This window comes from Haematobia irritans, chromosome 3, assembly GCF_050003625.1.
Source record: "Haematobia irritans isolate KBUSLIRL chromosome 3, ASM5000362v1, whole genome shotgun sequence".
Classification (NCBI taxonomy): Eukaryota; Metazoa; Arthropoda; class Insecta; order Diptera; family Muscidae; genus Haematobia; species Haematobia irritans.
The window spans coordinates 119,027,542-119,051,285 of record NC_134399.1 but is presented as its reverse complement, the minus strand read 5'-3'; the positions used below and the strand labels follow the sequence as shown (position 1 = coordinate 119,051,285).

Genomic DNA, 23,744 nt, shown 5'->3' with positions numbered 1-23,744 from the left:
TATGCTAAACTTTTCTTCTAAAAATCATTTGCATCTGTTATTTGAAAGGGCTTATGCTAATGGACCGTGAAGGAAACGAAAGTAAGTGAAACTAAGCGCTACGCTAAAAGGGGTAGGAGACAACGATGTCAAGGCAAAAGGTGAAAGGCTTGTGAATATTAAATATTTGGGTGTTGTATTCTGCTTCGCGTCTCGAGACTTTTTCGTAAAAGAAAAATATTTCGTAAATATTAAGAAAATTTAAATCCTATAACAGATGTCACAAAAATATTAAATTACATAAATTTCTTAAACATATTCACTTGACATTGAATTGGTATACAATTAATGATCATTTAATTAAGCGAATAAAAAGAAATACACTTTTGTATTCAAAGGATTACAAATACCTTTGAAATTTGTTCGGAATTTGATTTGCCTTATTATGAACATTTTGTACTACTTAAGAATTTATCAGAAAAGTCATGCGTATTTCTTAACGGCAAATTAATACGTTAACATCATTATTAATTCTCTTACAGGATAAAAGGACCAAGAAATGAAAATCTATGTTAAACTGGCAGGAAAATCTGTTCAAATAGAATTCTAAATGAAATAATTACTTATGTCTCTTTTAATCATATTCATTATACGCACTATAGGTCAAATGAATAAATATAAATCATACGCACAGTGTGCTATGGAGAAAATTAAAGAAAAATTAAAGCATTGGAAAAGAAATAAGCTGTTTATTTAAATTTTACATGAATAACATTGTAAAAGTAATACTCACAATTATATTTGTCGAAAACGGAAAATAGATATATATCAAAACTATGTCTGAATTGGATGACTATGTATACACTCCAACAAAATGCAACTTTAATTCAAAGATTTTGACATATCCTTTAGGATTTTGGTATTGAAGTAAACACCGAAAAAATTACGTCGTTAAACGAATACAAAATTTAACTTATTTTTATGGTATTTAAAAGTTTATATAAATTTTTATTTTTCTAAATTCTCACAACCCAATAAAATTTTCTTTTTTTAAGTATGTCTCACACATTTTATGAACTAAACGTGGGTATAAAGTAACCATAGACATAAGTCCAATATGAAATAAAGGAGACAAAAATTTTCGTGCGGAGTTATCTGGCTCATTTATGAAATTTTCGGTATATCAAAAAGTATTCATGTACTAATAAATTTCAATTCTAATATCTAAATCATTACAAATACTTCAAAGCTTAATAAATATTTTTTTTTAGTTTGAAAAGAACTTTAAAGCAAAATCCTTAAAATAAGTATTAACTTATTTCTGAAGCTTTATAAATTTAGCTCTGAAGCTCAGTAAATTTAAGCACTATTTTCTTAAATCAAAAACATTTTTCTTTATTTGAAGGGAAATTTGCCTTACTTTAAGGACAACTATTCGTTTCCTAAATTTAAAGAAAACAAATCTTAAAGCAAAGATTATGAACTTTCATTTAATTAAAATTTATTAATATTAAAGAAACTTGTCCTTAATATTGTGTAAATTGGGCATCTGAATATTTAGGTTACATAAACTTTCATATTAGGTTAATATTGTTTTTAGTGTACGCGATAGCTACACATATTATCTAGCGCCGATTTGGAAAAATTAGGATAAGTTTGATGTATTTAGTGTATAAAAACAGGGAACACATAAATAAGTATATAAAATAAATATTTTCTATAAAAATAAAATTTTGTAACAGAATAACATTTTTTTATAAAAATTTTGGCATATTATTCTATAGAAATAAATTTTTGTAAACATTTTCCATAAAACTACATTGTTGCAAAAGTTTTCTATAAATATAAAGTTCTGCAAAAACTTGCCATAAAAATAAAATTTTCCAACAATTTTCTAAAAAAATAAAATTTTTCAAAAATGTTCTAAAAAAAATAAAATTTTGCAAAAATTTTCTATACAAATAAAATTTTGTAAAAATTTTCTATAAAAATAAAATTGTACAAAAATTTTCTATAAAAATGAAATTTTAAAAAATTTTCTATAGAAATAAAATGTACAAAAATTTTCTATAGAAATAAAATTTACAAAAATTTTCTATAGAAATAACATTTACAAAAATTTTCTATAAAGATAAAATTTTGCAAAAATTTTCTATAGAGATAAAATTTTGCAAAAATTTTCTATAAAACTAAAATTTTGTAAAAATTTTCTATAAAGATAAAATTTTGCAAAAATTTTCTATAAAAATAAAATTTTGCAAAGATTTTCTAAAAAGATAATATTTTGCAAACATTTTCTATATAAATAAAATTTTGCTAAAATTGTTGACAGAAAAAGAATGTTGCAAAAATTGTTTACAGAAATAACATTTTTCAAAAAAAAGTTCTAAAAAAAAAATTATAAAAAAATAAAATTTTGCAAAAATTTTCTATAAAAATAAAATTGTGCTAAAATTTTCTATAAAAACAAATTGTGTTAAAATTGTCTATAGAAACAAAATTTACAAAAATGTTCTATAGAGGTAAAATTTTGCAAAAATTTTCTATAAAAATAAAATTTTGCGAAAATTTTCTAAATAAATAAAATTTTTCAAAAATTTTTTACAGAAATAAAATTTTCCAAAGATTTTCTATAAAGGTAATATGTTGAAAAAATTTTCTAAATAAATAAAATTTTTCTAAAATTTTTTAAAAATAAAATTATGCAAAAATTTTCTATAAAAATAAAATTTTCTAAAAAAATAAAATTTGCAAAAATTTTCTATAAAGATAACATTTTGCAAAAATTTTCTATAAAAATAAAATTTTACAAAAATTTTCTATAAAGATAAAATTTTGCAAACATTTTCTATAAAACAAAAATTTTGCAAAAATTTTTTATAAACATAAAATTTTGCAAGAATTTTCAGCAAAAATAATATTGCAAAAATTGTTTACAGAAACAACATTTTCCAAAAAAAATTCAAAAAAAAAAAAAATAAAATAAAAAAATTTAACAAAAATTTTTTGCAAAAATTTTGTATAAAAATCAAATTTTGCAAAAAATTTTCTATAAAAATAAAATTGTGCTAAAATTTTCTATAAAAATGAAATTGTGCTAAAATTTTCTATAAAAACAAATTGTGCTAAAATTTTCTATAGAAATAAAATTTACAAAAATTTTCAATAAAGATAAAATTTGCAAACATTTTTTATAAAAATAAAATTTTGTAAAAATTTTCTATAAGCATAAAATTTTGCAAAAATTTTCTATAAGCACAAAATTTTGCAAAATTTTTCTATAAAAAAACAATTTTGCAAAAATTGGTTGCAGAAATAAAATTTTGCAAAGATTTTCTATAAAGATAATATGTTGAAAATATTTTCTAAATAAATAAAATTTTGCAAAAATTGTTTACAGAAATAAAATTTTGCAAAAATTTTCTATAAAAATAAAATTATGCAAAAATTTACTAAAAAAATAAAATTTTCTAAAAAAATAAAATTAACAAAAATTTTCTATAAAGATAACATTTTGCAAAAATTTTCTATAAAAATAAAATTTTACAAAAATTTTCTATAAAGATAAGATTTTGGAAAAATTTTCTATAAAACAGAAATTTTGCAAAAATTTTTTATAAACATAAAATTTTGCAAAAATTTTCTACCAAAATAAAATTTTTCAAAGATTTTCTATAAAGAGAATATTTTGCAAAAATTTTCTATATAAATAAAATTTTGCAAAAATTGTTTACAGATATAAATTTTTTGCAAAAATTGTTTATAGAAATATAATTTTGCAAAGATTTTCTATAAAGATAACATTTTGCAAAAATTTTGCAAAAAATTTCTATAAAACTAAAATTTTGCAAAAATTTTCTGTAAACATTAAATGTGAAAAGAAATAACATTTTGAAAAATCTAAAAAAAAATTTGCAAAAATAAAATTTTGAAAACATTTTCTATTGAAATAAAAATTTTGCAAATTTTCCATAACAATAAAATTTTGCAAAAAAATTTTTCTACCCAAATAAAATTTTGCAAACAATTTTTACCAAAAAAAAATTGCAATAATTATCTGTAAAATAAATTTTTGCAATTTTCTATAGAAATAAAACTTTAACAAACATATTAACCAACACTTAAAAAAAAATATTTTTTTAAGTATGTTAGATTTTTGGTACATTTTTCTTTAAATTTGGTAGATTATTTTTGGCGCGAGTGGCAACCGTGATCACCTACTTTTCGAAAAAACTGGACATGTCGCAAAAATTTTCTATAAACATAAAATTTTGCAAAAATTTTCTACCAAAATAAAATTTTGCAAAGATTTTCTATAAAGAGAATATTTTGCAAAAATTTTCTATATAAATAAAATTTTGCAAACATTGTTTACAGATATAAATTTTTTGCAAAAATTGTTTATAGACATATAATTTTGCAAAGATTTTCTATAAAGATAACATTTTGCAAAAATTTTCTATAAAAATAAAATTTTGCAAAAAATTTCTATAAAACTAAAATTTTGCAAAAATTTTCTGTAAACATTAAATGCGAAAAGAAATGACATTTTGAAAAATCTAAAAAAAAAAAATTTGGAAAAATAAAATTTTGAAAACATTTTCTATTGAAATAAAAATTTTGCAAATTTTCCATAACAATAAAATTTTGCAAAAAAATTTTTCTACCCAAATAAAAATTTGCAAACAATTTTTACCAAAAAAAATTGCAATAATTATCTGTAAAATAAATTTTTGCAATTTTCTATAGAAATAAAATTTTAACAAACATATTAACCAACACTTCAAAAAAAATATTTTTTTAAGTATGTTAGATTTTTGGTAAATTTTTCTTTAAATTTGGTAGATTATTTTTGGCGCGAGTGGCAACCGTGATCACCTACTTTTCGAAAAAACTGGACATGTCGCAGTCGTATCACTCGAACAACGCAGAACAGTTAATTCTGAGTGTTAAACAACAATCTGTTTGCACGTTGTTTTCGGAAAAATCAGGAAAACAACCGCCAAAGACGGATCACTCTTCGACACGACGATGCGAGCTCTTATGCTTCGGCTCAAATAACTGTATTTTGAGCACTCGAAACATAGATTCGATGGGTTATCCGTCGTATTGTCCTGACTAGACACCGTAAGACTTCTTTTTATTTCCATACGTAAAAACTAAAATGAGAGGTTAACGTTTTTCGACACCTGAAGAAACGGTTGATGCGTTCAGAATGCATTTGTGGGGATACCTCAATCGGAGTCGCAAAAATCATCGAAAATTCATTCAAACGCATACAGAACTTTATAAATCTAAATAGGGAACATTTTGAAAAACAATAAAACAATTTTCGATAATTAATATGAGGGTTTGTTCTCTAATCCCAAAGTATAAAAGACAACCCTCGTAATTCTTTGGACCGGAATCAATAGCAAAATCATTAGTGGAATTACTAAATCTTTAGAACTGGGTTTGTTCTCTAATCCCCAAGTATAAAAGGCAACCCTCGTAATTCTTTGGACCGCAATCAATAGAAAAATCATTAGTGGAAAAACGAAATCTTTAGAACTGGGTTTGTTCTCTAATCCCCAAGTATAAAAGGCAACCCTCGTGGACCGGAATCAATAGCAAAATCATTAGTGGAAAAACGAAATCTTTAGAACTGGTCATGTTTTTCTGATAAGTGTAAGAACTCATTCAACCACCCTGGTGAAAAGGACAAACTGATTATTGTACCGACTGCAAAGTAAGTTTATCTAAAATTGTTTTAGGGAGGAAACAACTATATTTATCACACATATTTTTCTAATACCATTCCGAATGGGTGAAGAATCGGTATTACGAGTTAAATAAATAAAATGAAAGTTTAATAAAATATTTTATACTCATCTGTATTGATCATTATAAAATTTGGCAACAATTTTTATAAGCAAGGTGTTTTGTACATACCTGAAAAAGAGTAGAAGAACAAGTATATAAATCAAGTATATAAAATCGAATGAGGGTCTCAAATGTATATGAATAGAAATTGACAAAATAAATTCATATAAAAACCACAAAAAGAACCAATCATGCAGGTATTATGAAATCTGTAGAAAAAATAAAATAAAATAAAAAACAAAATTGTTAGTAAAAGAGTACAACGATAAAAAATAAAACAGACTTTTAAACGGTAGGCTATTTTCATCTTACCTGATATTAATTTAAAAGAGGTAATTTCTATTGACACCCAATTTTAAACTAAAAATGTTCGAATAAAACCTACGCTAGGCTAAACATAGTTTAATGCACCCGCAAAGGGGCGTTTGTTTTGAGGTGTGAATTGATTGTTCAGATTAAAGTGGTAGCTTAGAATTTTTTCCATTCTTGTAGCAAACAAAGCCAAATGTATGAAGATGGAATATGGCATTAAGAACATACGTTTGTGTTCACATAACTGTAATGCATAAGGAGAACTTTCGTATAACTTGATTAAAAATCGGTTGGTATTGTTGGTATTACTCTGTCTAATGTAAAACGACATACAACGAAATTGATGCCATATTGCATTAAGGACTTCCGCACACTCTTGATATTAGATGTAGAAAATGAAATAGAAGCGATGTTTAAAGGTATTAAATATGAGAACATATATAAACGATTACCGACATATGCATGAATTAAAAATACTCATACCCTATATGGGATCATAATTAATATAAGTCATACGCAATGAATTCCAAAATATATTGAGTCTGTATATTAATAATCGGGATGCGCCCATCACACAATATGGAAACAATATTAATGTTATTACCTAATTCCAAATGATTAGTATGTGCCCGGGAAGCGACTTTGCATCGCTTCGTTACTGGTCATGAAAAGGGGATCTACTACGAGAATACCGAGTGAATAAGAATTATGTTATAATCAAGGTTGCCACTCGTGCCAAAATTAATCTACCAAAATTTTAAGAAAACCTACCAAATTTAAAAAATCTTTTTCAAACTTTTATTTCTATAGAAAATTTTGTCAAAATTTTTTTCTATGGCAAATTTTCTCAAAATTCTAAAATCTATGGAAAAATTTCTCAAATTTTATTTCTATAGAAAATGTTCTTAAAATTTTATTTCTGTAGAAATTTTGTCACAATTTTATTTCTATGGAAAATTTTCTCAACATTTTATTTCTGTAGAAATTTTGTCAAAATGTTATTTCTGTGGAAAATTTTCTCATAATTTTATTTCTATAGAAAAATTTTTCAAGAGTTTATTCCATATAGAAGGTTTTCTCGAAATTTTATTTCTATAGAAAATTTTCACAGAATTTTATTTCTATAGAAATTTTTCACAGAATTTTATTTCTATAGAAAATTTTCGCAAAAATTTTATTTCCATAGAAAATTTTGTCAAAATTCTATTTCTATAGAAAACTTTTCTCAAAATTGTATTTCTATGGAATTTTATCAAAATGTTGTTTCTATTGAAAATTTTCACAGAAATTTTGTCAATATTTTATTTCTATAGAAAATTTTCTCAAAATTTTATGTCAATAGAAAAATTTGCCAAAATTTTATTTTATTTATTTTTATTAGAATTTCTATGATTTTTTTTTAATTTTATTTCTGTAGAAATTTTTCTCAAAATTGTATTTCATAAGACAATTTTCACAGAATTTAATTTCTTTAGAAATTTTTCTGAAAATTTTATTTCTATAGAAAATTTTCTTAAAATTTTATTTCCATAGAAAATTTTGTCAAAATTTTATTTCCATAGAAAATTTTGTCAAAATTTTATTTCTATAGAAACATTTTCTCAAAATTGTATTTCTATGGAAAAATTTCACAGAAATTTTGTCAATATTTTATTTCTACAGAAAATTTTCTCAAAATTGTATGTCAATAGACGATTTTGCCAAAATTTTTTTTCTTCAGAATTTCTATGATTTTTTTTTTTAAATTTTATTTCTGTAGAAATTTTTCTCAAAATTCTATTTCTATACAAAATTTTCCCAAAGTTTTTTCTATTGAAAATTTTCTCAAAATTTTATTTCTATGGAAAATAGAAATATCATAGAAAATTTTGCCAAAATTTTATTTTGTCAGAATTTCTATGGATTTTTTTTTAAATATTATTTCTGTAGAAATTTTTCTCAAAATTTTCCTTCTATAGAAAATTTCCCAAAGTTTTTCTATAGAAAATTTTTCAAAATTTTATTTCTATTGAAAATTTTCTCAAAATTTTATTTCAATGGAAAATTTGCTCAAATTTTATTTCTAGAGAAAATTTTCTTAAAATTTTATTTTTGTAGAAATTTTGTCAAAATTTTATTTCTACAGAAAATTTTCTCAAATTTTTATTTCTGTAGAAGGTTTTCTCAAAATTTTTTTTCTATAGAAAATTTTCTCAAATTTTTATTTCTATAGAAGGTTTTCTCAAAATTTTATTTCTATAGAAAATTTTCATAAAATTTTATTGCTATAGAAAATTTTCATAAAATGTTATTTCTATGGAAAATTTTCTCAAAATTTTATTTCTGTAGAAATTTTTCTCAAAATTTTATTTGTATAGGAAATTTTGCCAAAGTTTTTTCTATAGAAAATTTTCACAGACATTTTGCCAACATTTTATTTCTATAGCAAATTTTGCCAAAAATTTATTTCGTCAGAATTTATATGGATTTTTTTCAAAATTTTATTTCTGTAGAAATTTTTCTCAAAATTTTATTTCTATAGAAAATTTTCTCAAAGTTTTTTTCTATAGAAAATTTTTCAAAATTTTATTTCTATATAAAATTTTCTCAAAATTTTATTTCTATAGAAAATTTTGTCAAAATTTTATTTCTAAAGAAAATTTTCACAGAATTTTATTTCTATAGAAAGTTTTCATAAAATTTTATTTCTATAGAAAATTTTCTCACAATTTTATTTCTATAGAAAATTTTCTCAAAATGTTATTTCTATGGAAAATTTTGTCAACATTTTATTTCGTCAGAATTTCTGTGGAAATTTTTTTCAAAATTTTATTTCTGTAGAAATTTTTCTCAAAAGTTTATTTCTATCGAAAATTTTCATAAAATTTTATTTCAATTGAACATTTTCTCAAAATTTTATTTCCATAGAACATTTTTGTCAAAATTTTATTTTGTCAGAATTTCTATGAAACATTTTCTCAAAATTTTATTTCTGTTGAAAATTTTATTTCTGTGGAAAATTTTCTCAAAATTTTATTTGTATAGAAATTTTTCTCAAAATTTTATTTCTATAGAAAATTTTGTCCAAATTTTATTTCTAAAGAAAGTTTGTCCAAATTTTATTTCCTGAGGTAATTTGTGAAGTACCTCTTATTTGAAGATGAATATTTTGCAAAATCTACCAAAACATCAAGAATTCTACCAATCTACCAAACAGTAAAAAATCTACCAAATTTGGTAGAATTCTACCAACTGTGGCAACCGTGATTGTAACCTCGGTTACGAAACGATCACATGAACTTTGTATCAAATTCAATTGATGCGTTTGAGCCGAGCATTGCGTGAGAAACGTCCACAATACTTAGAGAGGCACAATAAGGTGATTTTGTAGCCCGATAAGGCTTGACCTTGGGAACACTGAAATGGGTAATCCTACCCCACGCACCATATAGCCCTGACATTGCTCCATCCGATTCCCACTTTTGTCGACCGTTGGTATATGATCCGCCCAGCAACAAAATTTGGAAATTCTTCCATAGTCATTATCCTAAGTAGTCTTCTGCTTTTAGAAAATTATGGTACTTCAGATTTGTGACTCACTGATTTGTCATCATTCTGTCAATTCATATTGTTTTCAACATGATGATTTCTTCATATACAATCAACATATGATTGAAGACTATTTTTTCGATTGAAAGATTTTCAGTATTTTTGTACATTTTGTAATACCAATGCGTTGTTGAAGCATATATCATTCCAGGTATCGAAATACCGGGTGAATCAAAATATAACCTCTGGTTGGGAACCAATTTGGTATTCCTTTTATTGAGTGTAAACGTAACCAGTATACAATGTCATATTAAGTTATCGAAAACTTTCTCCATAACCCATACGCTATGTGGTCCCATAATTAATGTAAATCATACACAATGAGTTCCCAGATATTTTTATCAATCATTCGCAACCTTGATTGATAATTGAGAAGAAAATAAAAGATCAACAAAATTCAATGAATTTGCAGAAAATAACTTCTGTTTCTCTTACAAACTGAATGAATTCTGAAAAATTGTGTGATTTTTTTACGGTGGTTTACAAACATGAAATGTTTGAAAAGTTTTCCTCTCACAATTCTCGGAATAGAAATTGAAGATTCATGTTAAGAAAAAAGCAAGAAAAAAGAACTTTTGAAAAGTCCATCATTATCATCATCCCATATCAAAAACATTACAATCAATTATGGATGGGACAAATTAAAAATTTTAAATTACCACCTCGAGCATAACGACGAGGGAACAGCAGAAATGCTAGAAAACAAAAACGACAAAACTTTTGAATCAACAAATTGCGGTGACTTCAAATGCCTCCCTTTGGAAGTAAAGCAAATAAAACAAAGGCTAAAATAAAACAAAAACCGCAACACAAAGCAATTGGTAAAAAACATATAAGCAAAAACAACAACATTTCTAACATAGATATTCGCATACATACCCGTCACCATAGATGCTCGTAGTACCAGCCATTGCCAGAGCTTTGTATCTAGCTTGCTCATCTGTTGGCAGGACAATATCCACCGAGCGTGAACGTGTGGCATTGATATTGGGCACAGCTAGGAAACAGCCATCACTGGGTTGCAATTCTTCCGTTTTATTGCCCGATGATACTTTGGAAAAGCAAGAGTCTACGGAGGCGGCACGATCTCGTCTTAAATCAGGTACAGCTAAATAAATATCACGTACAACCAAGGCATGCTTTGTTGCTGCTGATGCTGCTGTGACTGTGGGTGCGGGTGAGCCACAAGTAGCCATTGTCGATATCTCATCAACCGATGAGTTCACAGCATCCGCTGAGGACTTCAATTGTACCTCCTGTGAGACATTCTCCAGTGAATTACCTGTGGGTTCAACGAATATAGCTTCCTGGCGGGATATAGAACGTCTGCGTGGTCTTTGACTTGAGGGTGATAATGGTGGTGCTATGGCTGTTGCGTCATCATGTCCTAGAGTCATCGTCGTCGTCGTTGTCGTTGTGATGGAGTCATTTGTGGCGATAGTAATGGCAGGTGAAGAACAGTCATCCGTACTAAAGGCTGGTGGTGGTGGCAAAGTTACATCGAATGATGGCGCTTGTGGCAGTAATTCTAAGGGTGATATGGGTGGAGGCGGCGGCAGTTCCATCACCGGACTATCGCATACCGATAGGGCGAATGATGGCGAAGCTGGCGGTGAGCCGGGATCTATGGGAAATGAGTATGTGGGAAAAGGCAGGTAGTCTCCATTGGTCGGGGATAAAGTAAATGTTATGCCGCAGGGAGTAGTAGGAGGCGGGGGCATTAATGTATTACCGAAATGTGGTGAATCATGCTCGGAGGATTCTTCGAGACCCTCATCTTCGGATGTGGTCACTGAACTGCCAATTGTATGACGTCTCATTTGCCGTGGCAAACGAGCCCTTGTCTCATCTATGCTACTCGACATACCACCCAGACGTATATCCATTTCCAAGGCCGCATCATCGTACACATCCAATGCCTCGGGACATGCATTGACATCATCATCGGTGGCCTCACCTTCCTCCTCGGCTCGCTCATCTTCATCTTCTTCGGCCAAATCGGTAACCGTGTCTGCCTCCTCATCATCATCACTCAACTCGGAGCTTGTAATGCTATAGCTCATATTTTTCATTTCATGATGATCCAGCATATATCTTTGCTCCGCTCTCATATGCTTCTCATATTCTTCGAGATAGAGGCAATGTATACAGGGAGGTGGTGTTTTTGTCGACGAACTACGACGATTTTTCCCCCTACGAGGTACTTCTAGAAAAGTTCCAGAATCATCACTACCCGCTGAGGCGGCTGCTGAGTCAAAAGAATGTGAACGTTGGGCATGCATTGCCTGTGGCACTTGTAGGAAACCACCTTCGGAGGAACGTTCTTCGGACGACGATTGTTGTTTTAAGAAATGTGCCGAGAGTCGTTGTGACTCCAGTTGCATTTCATCGAACGATGCAGAGCGTACCTAAGGGAGAGAACCGAAGGAGAATAAATATTATTTTTATATATATATTAGGGTCTTGGAGAACATGTGTTCACCAATGTGGTATCACAATGGACTGAATAGTCTAAGTGAGCCGGATACATCGGGCTGCCACCTAACCTAACCTAATAACATGTGTTTCCTTTATGAAACCCTAAATAACCTAAATATGCCAGCTCTTAGCGACACAATTTTATAAGGAAATACAATTTGGACAAAAATTTCTAAAAAAAAAAAATTTTAACAAACTTTTCTATTAAAATAAAATTTTGACAAAATTTTCTATAGAGATCAAATTTTGATAAAATTTTCTATAGAAATAAAATTTAGACAAAGTTTTCTATAGAAATAAAATGTTGACAAAAATTTTCTATCGAAATAAAATTTTGACAAAATTTTTTTATAGAGATAAAATTTTGACAAAATTTTCGATAGAAATAAAATGTTGACAAAATGTTCTATTGAAAAAAAAAATTGACAAAATTTTCTATAGAAATAAAATGTTAACAAAATTTTCTATAGAAATAAAATTTTGACAAGATTTTCTATAGAAATAAAATTTTGACAAGTTTTTCTATAGAAATAACATTTTGACGAACTGTTCTATAGAGATAAAGTTTTGACAAAATTTTCTGTAGAAATAAAATATAACAAAATTTTCTACAGAAATAAAATTTTTACAAAATTTTCTATAGAAATAAAATTTTGACAAGTTTTTCTATAGAAATAAAATTTTGACAAGTTTTTCTATAGAAACAAATTTTGACAAAATCTTCCATAGAATTAAAATTTTCTAGATAGAAAATTGTGACAAAATTTTCTATAGAGATAAACTTTTGATAAAAATTTCTATAGAAATAAAATGTGGACAAAATTTTCAATAGAAATAAAATTTTGACAAAATTTTCTGTAGAAATAAAATTTTGACAAAATTTTCTATAGAAATAAAATTCCGACAAAATTTTCTATAGAAATAAAATTTTGACAAAATTTTCTATAGAAATAAAATTTGGACAAAATTTTTTATAGAAGTAAAATTTTGACAAAATTTTCTATTGAAATAAAATTTTGACGAACTGTTCTATAGAGACAAAGTTTTGACAAAATTTTCTGTAGAAATAAAATATAACAAAAGTTTCTATAGAAATAAAATTTTTACAAAATTTTCTATAGAAATAAAATTTTTACAAGATTTCCTATAGAAATAAAATGATGACCAAATTTTCTAGTTTTTCTATAGAAAAAAATTTTGACAAAATCTTCTATAGGATTAAAATTTTCTAGACAGAAAATTTTGACAAAATTTTCTATAGAAATAAAATTTTTACAAAATTTTCGATAGAAATAAATTTTGACAAAATTTTCTATAGAAATAAAATTTTGACAAAATTTTCTATAGAAATAAAATGTTGACAAAAATTTTCTATCGAAATAAAATTTTGACACAATTTTCTATAGAAATAAGAGTTTGACAAAGTTTTCTATAGAAATAAAATGTTGACAAAAATTCTCTATCGAAATAAAATTGTGACAAAACTTTCTATAAAGAAAACCTTTGAAAAAAAAAATTTTTTTTCTATTGAAATAAAATTTTGACAAAATTTTCTACAGAAATAACATTTTGAAAAAATTTTATATAGAAATAAAATTGTGACAAAACTTTCTATAGAAATAAAATTTTGACATAATTTTCTATAGAAATAAAATTTTGACAAAGTTTTCTATAGAAATAAAATGTTGACAAAAATTTTCTATTGAAATAAAATTGTGACAAAACTTTCAATAGAAAAACCTTTGAAAAAAATTTTTCTATTGAAATAAAATTTTGACAAAATTTTCTATAGAGATAAAATTTTGACAAAATTTTCTGTTGAAAAAAAAAATTGACAAAATTTTCTATAGAAATAAAATTTTGACAAGATTTTCTATAGAAATAAAATTTTGACAAGTTTTTCTATAGAAATAAAATTTTGACAAGTTTTTCTATAGAAAAAAAAATGTTGACAAAATTTTCTGTAGAAAAAAAATTTTGACAAAATTTTCTATAGAAATAAAATTTTGACGAACTGTTCTATAGAGATAAAGTTTTGACAATAAATAAAATATAACAAAATTTTCTATAGGAATAAAATTTTTACAAAATGTTCTATAGAAATAAAATTTTTACAAGTTTTTCTATAGAAATAAAATTTTGACAAGTTTTTCTATAGAAAAAAATTTTGACAAAATCTTCTATAGAATTAAAATTTTCTAGATAGAAAATTTTCTACAGAGATAAACTTTTGATAAAAGTTTCTATAGAAATAAAATGTTGACAAAATTTTCTATAGAAATAAAATTTTGACAAAATTTTCTGTAGAAATAAAATTTTTACAAAAATTGTCTATAGAAATAAAATTTTGACAAAATTTTCTATAGTAATAAAATATGAAAAAATGTTCTATAAAAATAAAATTTTAAGAAAATTATCTATAAAATAAAAATTTGACAAAATTCTCTATAGAAATAACAAACATTTTTTATAGAAGTAAAATTTTGACAAAATTTTCTATTGAAATAAAATTTTGACGAACTGTTCTATAGAGATAAAGTTTTGACAAAATTTTCTGTAGAAATAAAATATAACAAAATTCTCTATAGAAATAAAATTTTTACAAAATTTTCTATTGAAATAAAATTTTGACAAGATTTCCTATAGAAATAAAATGATGGCCAAATTTTCTATACAAATAAAATTTTCTATAGAAATAAAATTTTTGACAAAATTTTCTGTAGAAATAAAATTTTGATAAAATTTATTATAGAAGTAAAATTTTGACAAAATTTTCTATTGAAATAAAATTTTGACGAACTGTTCTATAGAGATAAAATTTTGACAAAATTTTCTGTAGAAATAAAATATGACAAAATTTTCTATAGAAATAAAATTTTTGCAACATTTTCTATAGAAATAAAATTTTGACAAAATTTTCTATAGAAATAAAATTTTTGCAACATTTTCTATAGAAATAAAATTTTGACAACATTTTCTATAGAAATAAAATTTTGACAAGATTTCCTATAGAAATAAAATGATGACCAAATTTTCTTTACAAATAAAATTTTGAGAACATTTTCTATTGAAATAAAATGTTGACAAAATTTTCTATAGAAATAAAATTTTGACAAAATTGTCTATAGAACTAAAATATTGACAAAATTTTCTATAGAAATAAAAATTTTCTATAAAAAATAAAATTTTCTATAGAAATATAATTTTAACAAAATTTTCTTTAAAATAAAAATTTGACAAAATTCTCTATAGAAATAAAATTCTGACAAAGCTTCAGAATAAAAATAAAAAATGAAATAAATTCTTTTTATTTGCATATATACACTGAAAAAAAAAGCATACTCGGTTCCAAAGATTTTGTCTTTACTTTAAAAAATTTGGTATTGATTCCGAGCCAAAGAAGCGGAGAATACAAGTAAGGATACTTTTAAGACACTATTCTCTTTTAAATTTAGGTTTTGTGTACTTGCTTCTAGGAAGCAAATTTTAATTTTTCGCTTTCTCAGCTTTTTTTCTTCATATGCTATCAAAGTTCTTTAAAAACGAGTTAACGGCAACTTTATTTTCCAAATTAGGACTCGACTTCCAGTAGAAATTATGCTATGTTTGAAGTAAAAAACTTCTTTAAAATAAAGTTTTGAAAAACATGTCCTATATTTGAACGATTTTTTGCTTTGTAGTCAAGATACAAAAAGACAACAAATTTAAAGACAATTTCATTAAATTTAAAGAATTTTTCTGAATTATTAAAGTCAAGTTGACCTTAGCCTATAAATTTTTTCTTTCATGTTAAGATACCCATTTTTAAGTCAAATCACTTAATTATAAGGACAATACGACTTCATTGAAAAGTTTATCGACTTTTGGACAAGGAAAATAACTTTATTTTAGAGTAATGCGTCTTCTATGCTAAGCAAAATTTGTATTCGTATTTTAAAGACATGAAATCTTTGACCTCACGACAATATTTTTTTCAGTGTAGCCACGCGGTTTAGAATTAATCTAAAAAAATCCAAAATAATATAGAAAAAAAATCTTGAAAAGATTTTCTATAGAAATACAATTTTGACAAGATTTTCTATAGAAATAAAATTTTGAGAAAATTTTCTATAGAAGTAAAATTTTGACAATATTTTCTATAGAAATAAAATGTTGACCAAATTTTCTATAGAAATAAAATTTTGAGAATAATTTCAATAGAAATAAAATTCTGACAAAATTTTGTATAGAAATAAAATGTTGACAACATTTGCTACAAAAATAAAATTTTGACAAAATTTTCTATATAAATAAAATGTTGACAAAGTTTTCTATAGAAATAAAATATGAAAAAATTTTCTATAAAAATAAAATTGTAAGAAAATTTTCTATAAAATAAAAATTTGACAAAATTCTCTATAGAAATAAAATTCTGACATAGCGTCAGAATAAAAATAAAAAATAAAAATATGAAAAAAATTCTTTTTATTTGCGCACCCGATTTAGAATTAATCCTAAAAAATCCAAAATAATAAACTATCAAGGTCGAACAAAAACCAGCAATTTAAAACAATAGTTTTTTATAATATCAGTAACTCTTGTAACTTAAGACCTTTTTATTTAGGTTTTTAAACAACATAATTCTGTTTAAAGTCATAATTCTTGTTGCGCTTAATTTTGTGTAAAAACAAAAAAACAACGGAAATGACACAAATCCCCTTTCTTGATTACGAAAAATTCATCACGAACGGAAATGAGGCAATGAAAATTGAATTATTATTCTATACCACAAAAATGCAGCTTTGTATGCATATAATAAATCTATTTACCTAGTTTTTTCCTATTACACACCTCTACACATATACTTGTCCTTTTGAATTGAACAAATTTTAAATTTAATTAAAAGTGCGAGTCACATATGCATTGCAGTAAAGCGAAGAATGAGAACAAGTGGCATTTGGCGTGTGTGTTTATGATGATTTCTCTCATAAATCCTCTGGGTGTTTGTATGCCCGCCTTATCTTGACAAAAAGGGAATTTTAAATAATGGGGTACTACACACCACATTAGTACAGGAGCTATATTGCTCATACGAAATGGGTAACATGCAAAAACTATAAAGTATGTTATGACACATACGCAAACACACACACTCATACAAGGACATATGCCATAGTGGAAATACATATCATGATTTGCATGTGTGAGATGTCGTATAAAAAAAAACCAAATGAATGAACAAAGAAATCTTCTCGTTTCCCACACGCATACTCACGAGGCCACGTATGGTGGGAATTAAAATTGAAATTAATTCTTTAAGTACAACATCACCACATTCGAGCAAGGAACTTTTTTTGACATTAGAGTGAAATGCATTGCAATGTGATTTTCGGAAAGGACCACAACTAAAATACACATTTTTATTGCATTCTTTTTTTATTTAAAATTCCACTGAAATCTATTTATCAAGAATACGTTCAATATTTTAGCATTGTTGACAGAAGAGGCTCTAGAATTCAAATCTAAATATCGGTTTATTTGGTAGCCCATTCTCAACCACGGTTGCCACTCGAATTTATATCAAACAAACTACAAAACAAAAAATCTTCTGTAGAAAATTTTATCAAAATTTATTTCTATAGAAAATTTTGTCAAAATTTTATTTCTATAAAAAATTTTGTCAAAATTTTATTTCTATAGACAATTTTGTCAAAATTTTATTTCTATAGACAATTTTGTCGAAATTTAATTTTGATAGAAAATTTTGTCAAAATTCGATTTCTATAGAAAATTTTGTCAAAATTTTATTTCTATAGAAAATTTTGTAAAAATTTTATTTCTATAGCAAATTTTCTCAAAATTTTATTTCTATAGACAATTTTGTCGAAATTTAATTTTGATAGAAAATTTTGTCAAAATTCGATTTCTATAGAAAATTTTGTCAAAATTTTATTTCTATAGAAAATTTTGTAAAAATATTATTTCTATAGAAACATTTGTCAAAATTTTATTTCTATAGAAAATTTTGTCAAAATTTTATTTCTATAGACTATTTTTTGTCGAAATTTTATTTCTATAGAAAATTTTCTCAAAATTTTATGTCTATAGAAAATTTTGTCTAGATTTTTTTGATAGAAAATTTTGTCAAAGTTCTAGATAATTTTGTCGAAATTTTATTTCTATAGAAAATTTTGTAAAAAATTTATTTCTATAGCAAATTTTCTCAAAATTTTATTTCTATAGACAATTTTGTCGAAATTTAATTTTGATTGTCAAAATTTTATTTCTATAGAAAATTTTGACGTAATTTTATTTCTATAGAAAATGTTGTCGAAATTTTATTTCTATAGAATATTTTTTGTCAAAATTTTATATCTATAGAAAATTTTCTCAAAATTTTATATCTATAGAAAAATTTGTAAAAAAACTATTTCTATAGACATTTTTGTCGAAATTTAATTTTGATTGTCAAAATTGTATTTCTATAGATAATTTTGAAACTAGAAAATTTTGTAAAAATTTTATTTCTATAAAAAATTTTGTCAAAATTTTATTTCTATAGAAAATTTTGTCAAAAATTTTTCTATAAAAAATATTGTCAAGATGTTATTTATATAGAAAATTTTGTCAAAATGTTATTTCTATAGCAAATTTTCTCAAAATTTTATTTCTATAGACAATTTTGGCGAAATTTAATTTTGATAGAAAATTTTGTCAAAATTCGATTTCTATAGAAAATTTAGTCAAAATTTTATTTCTATAGAAAAATTTGTAAAAATATTATTTCTATAGAAACTTTTGTCAAAATTTTATTTCTATAGAAAATTTTGTCAAAATTTTATTACTATAGACTATTTTTTGTCGAAATTTTATTTCTATAGACAATTTTCTCAAAATTTTATGTCTACAGAAAATTTTGTCGAGATTTTTTTGATAGAAAATTTTGTCAAAGTTCTATTTCTATAGACAATTTTGTCGAAATTTTATTTCTATGGAACATTTTGTAAAAAATTTATTTCTATAGCAAATTTTCTCAAAATTTTATTTCTATAGACAATTTTGTCGAAATTTAATTTTGATTGTCAAAATTTTATTTCTATAGAAAATTTTGTCGAAATTTTATTTCTGTAGAAAATTTTCTCAAAATTTTATTTCTATAGAAAATTTTGTCAAAATTTTATTTCTATAGAATATTTTTTGTCGAAATTTTATTTCTATAGAACGTTTTGTCAAAATTTTATATCTATAGAAAATTTTGTCGAGATTTTTTTGATAGAAAATTTTGTCAAAGTTCGATTTCTGTAGACAATTTTGTCGAAATTTTATTTCCATAGAAAAGTTTGTAAAAAAATGATTTCTATAGCAAATTCTGTCAAAGTTTTATTTATTTTATTTTGTCGAAATTTAATTTTCATTGTCAAAATTTTATTTTGACAATCAAAATTATAAAGAAAATTTTATCAAAATTTTATTTCTATAGAAGATTTTGTTAAAATTTTGCTTTTATAGAAAATTTTGTCAAAATTTTATTTCTATAGCAAATTTGCTCAAATTTTTATTTCTATCGAAAATTTTGTCGAAATTTTATTTTGTCAAAATTCGATTTCTATAGAAAATTTTGTCAAAATTTTATTTCTGTAGAAAATTTTCTGAAAATTATATTTCTATAGAAAATTTTGTCCAAATTTTATTTCTATAGAAAACTGTCAAAATTTTATTTCTGTAGAAAATTTTCTCAAAATTTTATTTCTATAGAAAATTTTGTCCATATTTTATTTCTATAGAAAATTTTGCAAAATCTACCAAAACATCAAGAATTCTACCAATCTACCAAATAGTAAAAAATCTACAATTTTTGGTAGAATTCTACCAACTGTGGCAACTGTGTTCTGAATACCATTCGACCAACATCAAAAAATGAAGTAAAGGATTTTAAAATTTTATTCGCATGAAATTTTCTACAATCTCATATACCCACATGTAGCCGTTATAGCTGAGATACAATAATGAACAGGCCTTGCTTTTTGGCTATGTAGGTGTAAATATTATTCATGTTACCATACTGTGTCACACCATACACACACAGAGGGAGTGACATCTGTTTGTGGTTAAGTGTAATATACAAATGAAGTAAACGCACGGTATTACGAAAAGCAATGAATTCAAACATTTAATTGCAATTTTATATAATTTAGTTAAATTTAATTTATCTCTAATTTCAATTAATTTAATTTAAGAAGATATAACTGGGCAGCACAAAAAGTAAACTGTTTTATAGGAAGAATGAACCAACTCTTGCTAAAATGGAACTACATTGTACTCCAAATTTCCATTGTACTCCACATTTCCACAAAAAAAAAAAATAATAATAATAATAATAAAATTTAACTACAATTAACTTTAAATTAAATTTAACTAAAACATGACCAATTAAAAAGTGGTTATATAGTTCTATATAAATTTGCAAAAAAAAAATAAAATTTTTATAAAATATTCTATAAAAAATAAAATTTTGACAAAATTTTCTAATAAAAACAGTTTTGAACACATTTTCTATATAAAAAAAATTTAACAATTTTTTTTATAAAAAACAATTGACAAAATTTACTATAAAACAAGTAAGTAAAGTCTAAAGTCGGGCGGGGCCGACTATATTATACCCAGCACCACCTTGTAGATCTAAATTTTCGATACCATATCACATCCGTCAAATAAGTTGGGTGCTATATATAAAGGTTTGTCCCAAATACATACATTAAAATATCACTCGATTTGGACAGAATTTGATAGACATCTACAAAATCTATAGACTCAAAATTTAAGTTGGCTAATGCACTAGGGTGGAACACAATTTTAGTAAAAAAATATGGGAAACATTTAAATCTGAAGCAATTTTAAGGAAACTTCGCAAAAGTTTATTTACGATTTATCGCTCGATATATATGTATTAGAAGTTTAGGAAAATTAGAGTCATTTTTACAACTTTTCGACTAAGCAGTGGCGATTTTACAAGGAAAATGTTGGTATTTTGACCATTTTTGTCGAAATCAGAAAAACATATATATGGGAGCTATATCTAAATCTGAACCGATGTCAACCAAATTTGGCACGCATAGCTACAATGCTAATTCTACTCCCTGTGCAAAATTTCAACTAAATCGGAGTTAAAAATTGGCCTCTGTGGTCACATGAGTGTAAATCGGGCGAATGGGAGATATATCCAAATCTGAACCGATTTCAATCAAAGTTGGCACGCGTAGCTATAATGCTAATTCTACTCCCTATGCAAAATTTCAAATAAATCGGAGTAAAAAATTGGCCTCTTTGGGCAAATGAGTCTAAATCGGGCGAAAGCTATATATGGGAGCTATATCGAAATCTGAACCGATTTGGCTGATATTTTGCAAGTTTTTCGAGACTCATAAAATATTCGGATGTACGGAATTTGAGGAAGATCGGTTGATATACACGCCAATTATGACCACATCGGTGAAAATATATATGGCAGCTATATCTAAATCTGAACCGATTTCAACCAAAATCTATAGGGATCGTCTTTGAGCCGAAACAGGACCCTATACCAAATTTTGGGACAATCGGACTAAAACTGCTAGCTGTACTTTGCACACAAAAACACACCAACAGACAGACAGACGGACATCGCTAAATCGACTCAGAATTTAATTCTAAGCCGATCCGTATATTAAAAAGGTTGGTCTATGATTACTCCTTCTTGGCGTTACATACAAATGCACAAACTTATTATACCCTGTACCACAGTAGTGGTGAAGGGTATAAAAAAAATGTTGACAAAATGTTCTATAAAAAAAAATTATTTGACAAAATTTAGTATAGAAATAAAATTTTTACAAAATTTTCTATAAAATTTTCTATAAAGAAAATAGTTGACAAAATTCTCTATAAAACATGAAATTTTTCGTAAAATTTTTTATAGAAATAAACTTTTAACAAAAAATTTATATAAAAAAGAAAAATAATAGAAAAGAAAATTGTTGACAAAATGTTCTATAAAAAAATATCATTTTGGTAAAAGTTTCTATAAAAACAAAGATATTGACAAAATTTTTTATAAAACTAAAATTTTGACAAAATTTTCTATAGAGAAAATTGGTGACAAAATTTTCTAATAAAAATAAAATTTTGACAAAATTCTCTATAAAAATAAAATTTTCACAAAATTTTCTATAGAAATAAAATTTTGACAAAACTTTCTCTAGGAATAAAATTTTTACAAAATTTTCTATAAAACATAACATCTTTACAACATTTTCTATAAAACCTAACATTTTGACAAAATTTTCTATTAAACATAACATTTTGACAAAATTTTCGATAAAACATTTTTGACAAAATTTTCTAAAAATGTTGAGAAATTTTCTACAAAGAAAATTGTTGACAAAATTTTCAAAAAAAAAAATAAAATTTTGGTAAAATTTTCAAAAAAAAAAAATAAAATTGTGGTAAAATATTCTATAAAAACTAAGGTTTTGACAAAATTTTCTTTAAAAACTAAAATTTTCTATAAAAAAACTTAAATTTTAACTAAATTTTCTGTAGAAATATAATTTTGACTAAATTTTCTCTAGAAATATAATTTTGATAAAATTTTCTATAGAAATAAAATTTTGACAAAATTTTCTATAGAAATAAAATTTTGACAAAATTTTCTATAGAAATAAAATTTTGACAAAATTTTCTATACAAATAAACTTTTGACAAAATTTTCTATACAAATAAACTTTTGACAAAATTTTCTATAGAAATAAAATTTTGACAAAATTTTCTGTAGATATAAAATTTTGACAAAATTTTCTATGGAAATTAAAATATTTTCTCCAAATTTTTGGTAGTTTATTTTTGACTCGAGTGGTAACCGTGAGTATGCATCGCTTTTACACTTTCAATATCAAATTTAATACTATCTGATTGATGGTGGAAGAATCTTTAGAAAAATTCCCAACCCACGACTTTATCCCCAGCCAAATTCCCATATCCCCAAAGTAAAAAACATATATCGCCAACCACGAGAAAAAATCCTCAGTTTGGGGAAAATCCCATAATATACCAACGCGGAGACATGGTTGGACACTGTCATTAAGCATTTTCCTACCCTTACCCGCCAAAAATTTAATTTATCTATAATTTCAATTAATTTCATTTATTTTGTTTTAATTTAAAAACCATAACCATTGCATATTTCGCTACACTGTGTGCTAATTTGGATGCACAGATTGTAACATTGATGTCTACGGGGACGAACAACAGCCATAGTTATAATGATAATGACGATGATGGCTGTGCTGACAAGAAAGCAATGTAACGCAGAATGGCACCGGTCATTGTCATATGTCAAATGGGGATTTGTATGTCATGTAATATTTTAATATATATATATATATATAATATGTGTAATATTAATTTGTTTTTGTTATTATTGTGTTGTTGCCTTTATGTTGGTTTTATACTGGACAAAACGATAAATAACTTAAATTGGGATATTCTTTAAAACAATAAAAATGGGGAAG

At 24.8% G+C, this 23,744-nt stretch overlaps 1 protein-coding gene across 2 annotated transcripts in view; it reads right to left on the bottom strand.

Moving 5' to 3' along the window:
* The window catches only part of LOC142228746 (eye-specific diacylglycerol kinase-like), a 276,881-nt gene that overhangs the window by 248,729 nt on the left and 4,408 nt on the right, over window positions 1–23,744 (bottom strand). For both annotated transcript variants that reach the window (XM_075299254.1, XM_075299252.1), the window contains exon 2: window positions 10,621–12,149. In XM_075299254.1, the coding sequence (XP_075155369.1) occupies window positions 10,621–12,149 (1,529 nt within the window). The remainder of the gene's footprint in view (window positions 1–10,620; window positions 12,150–23,744) is intronic.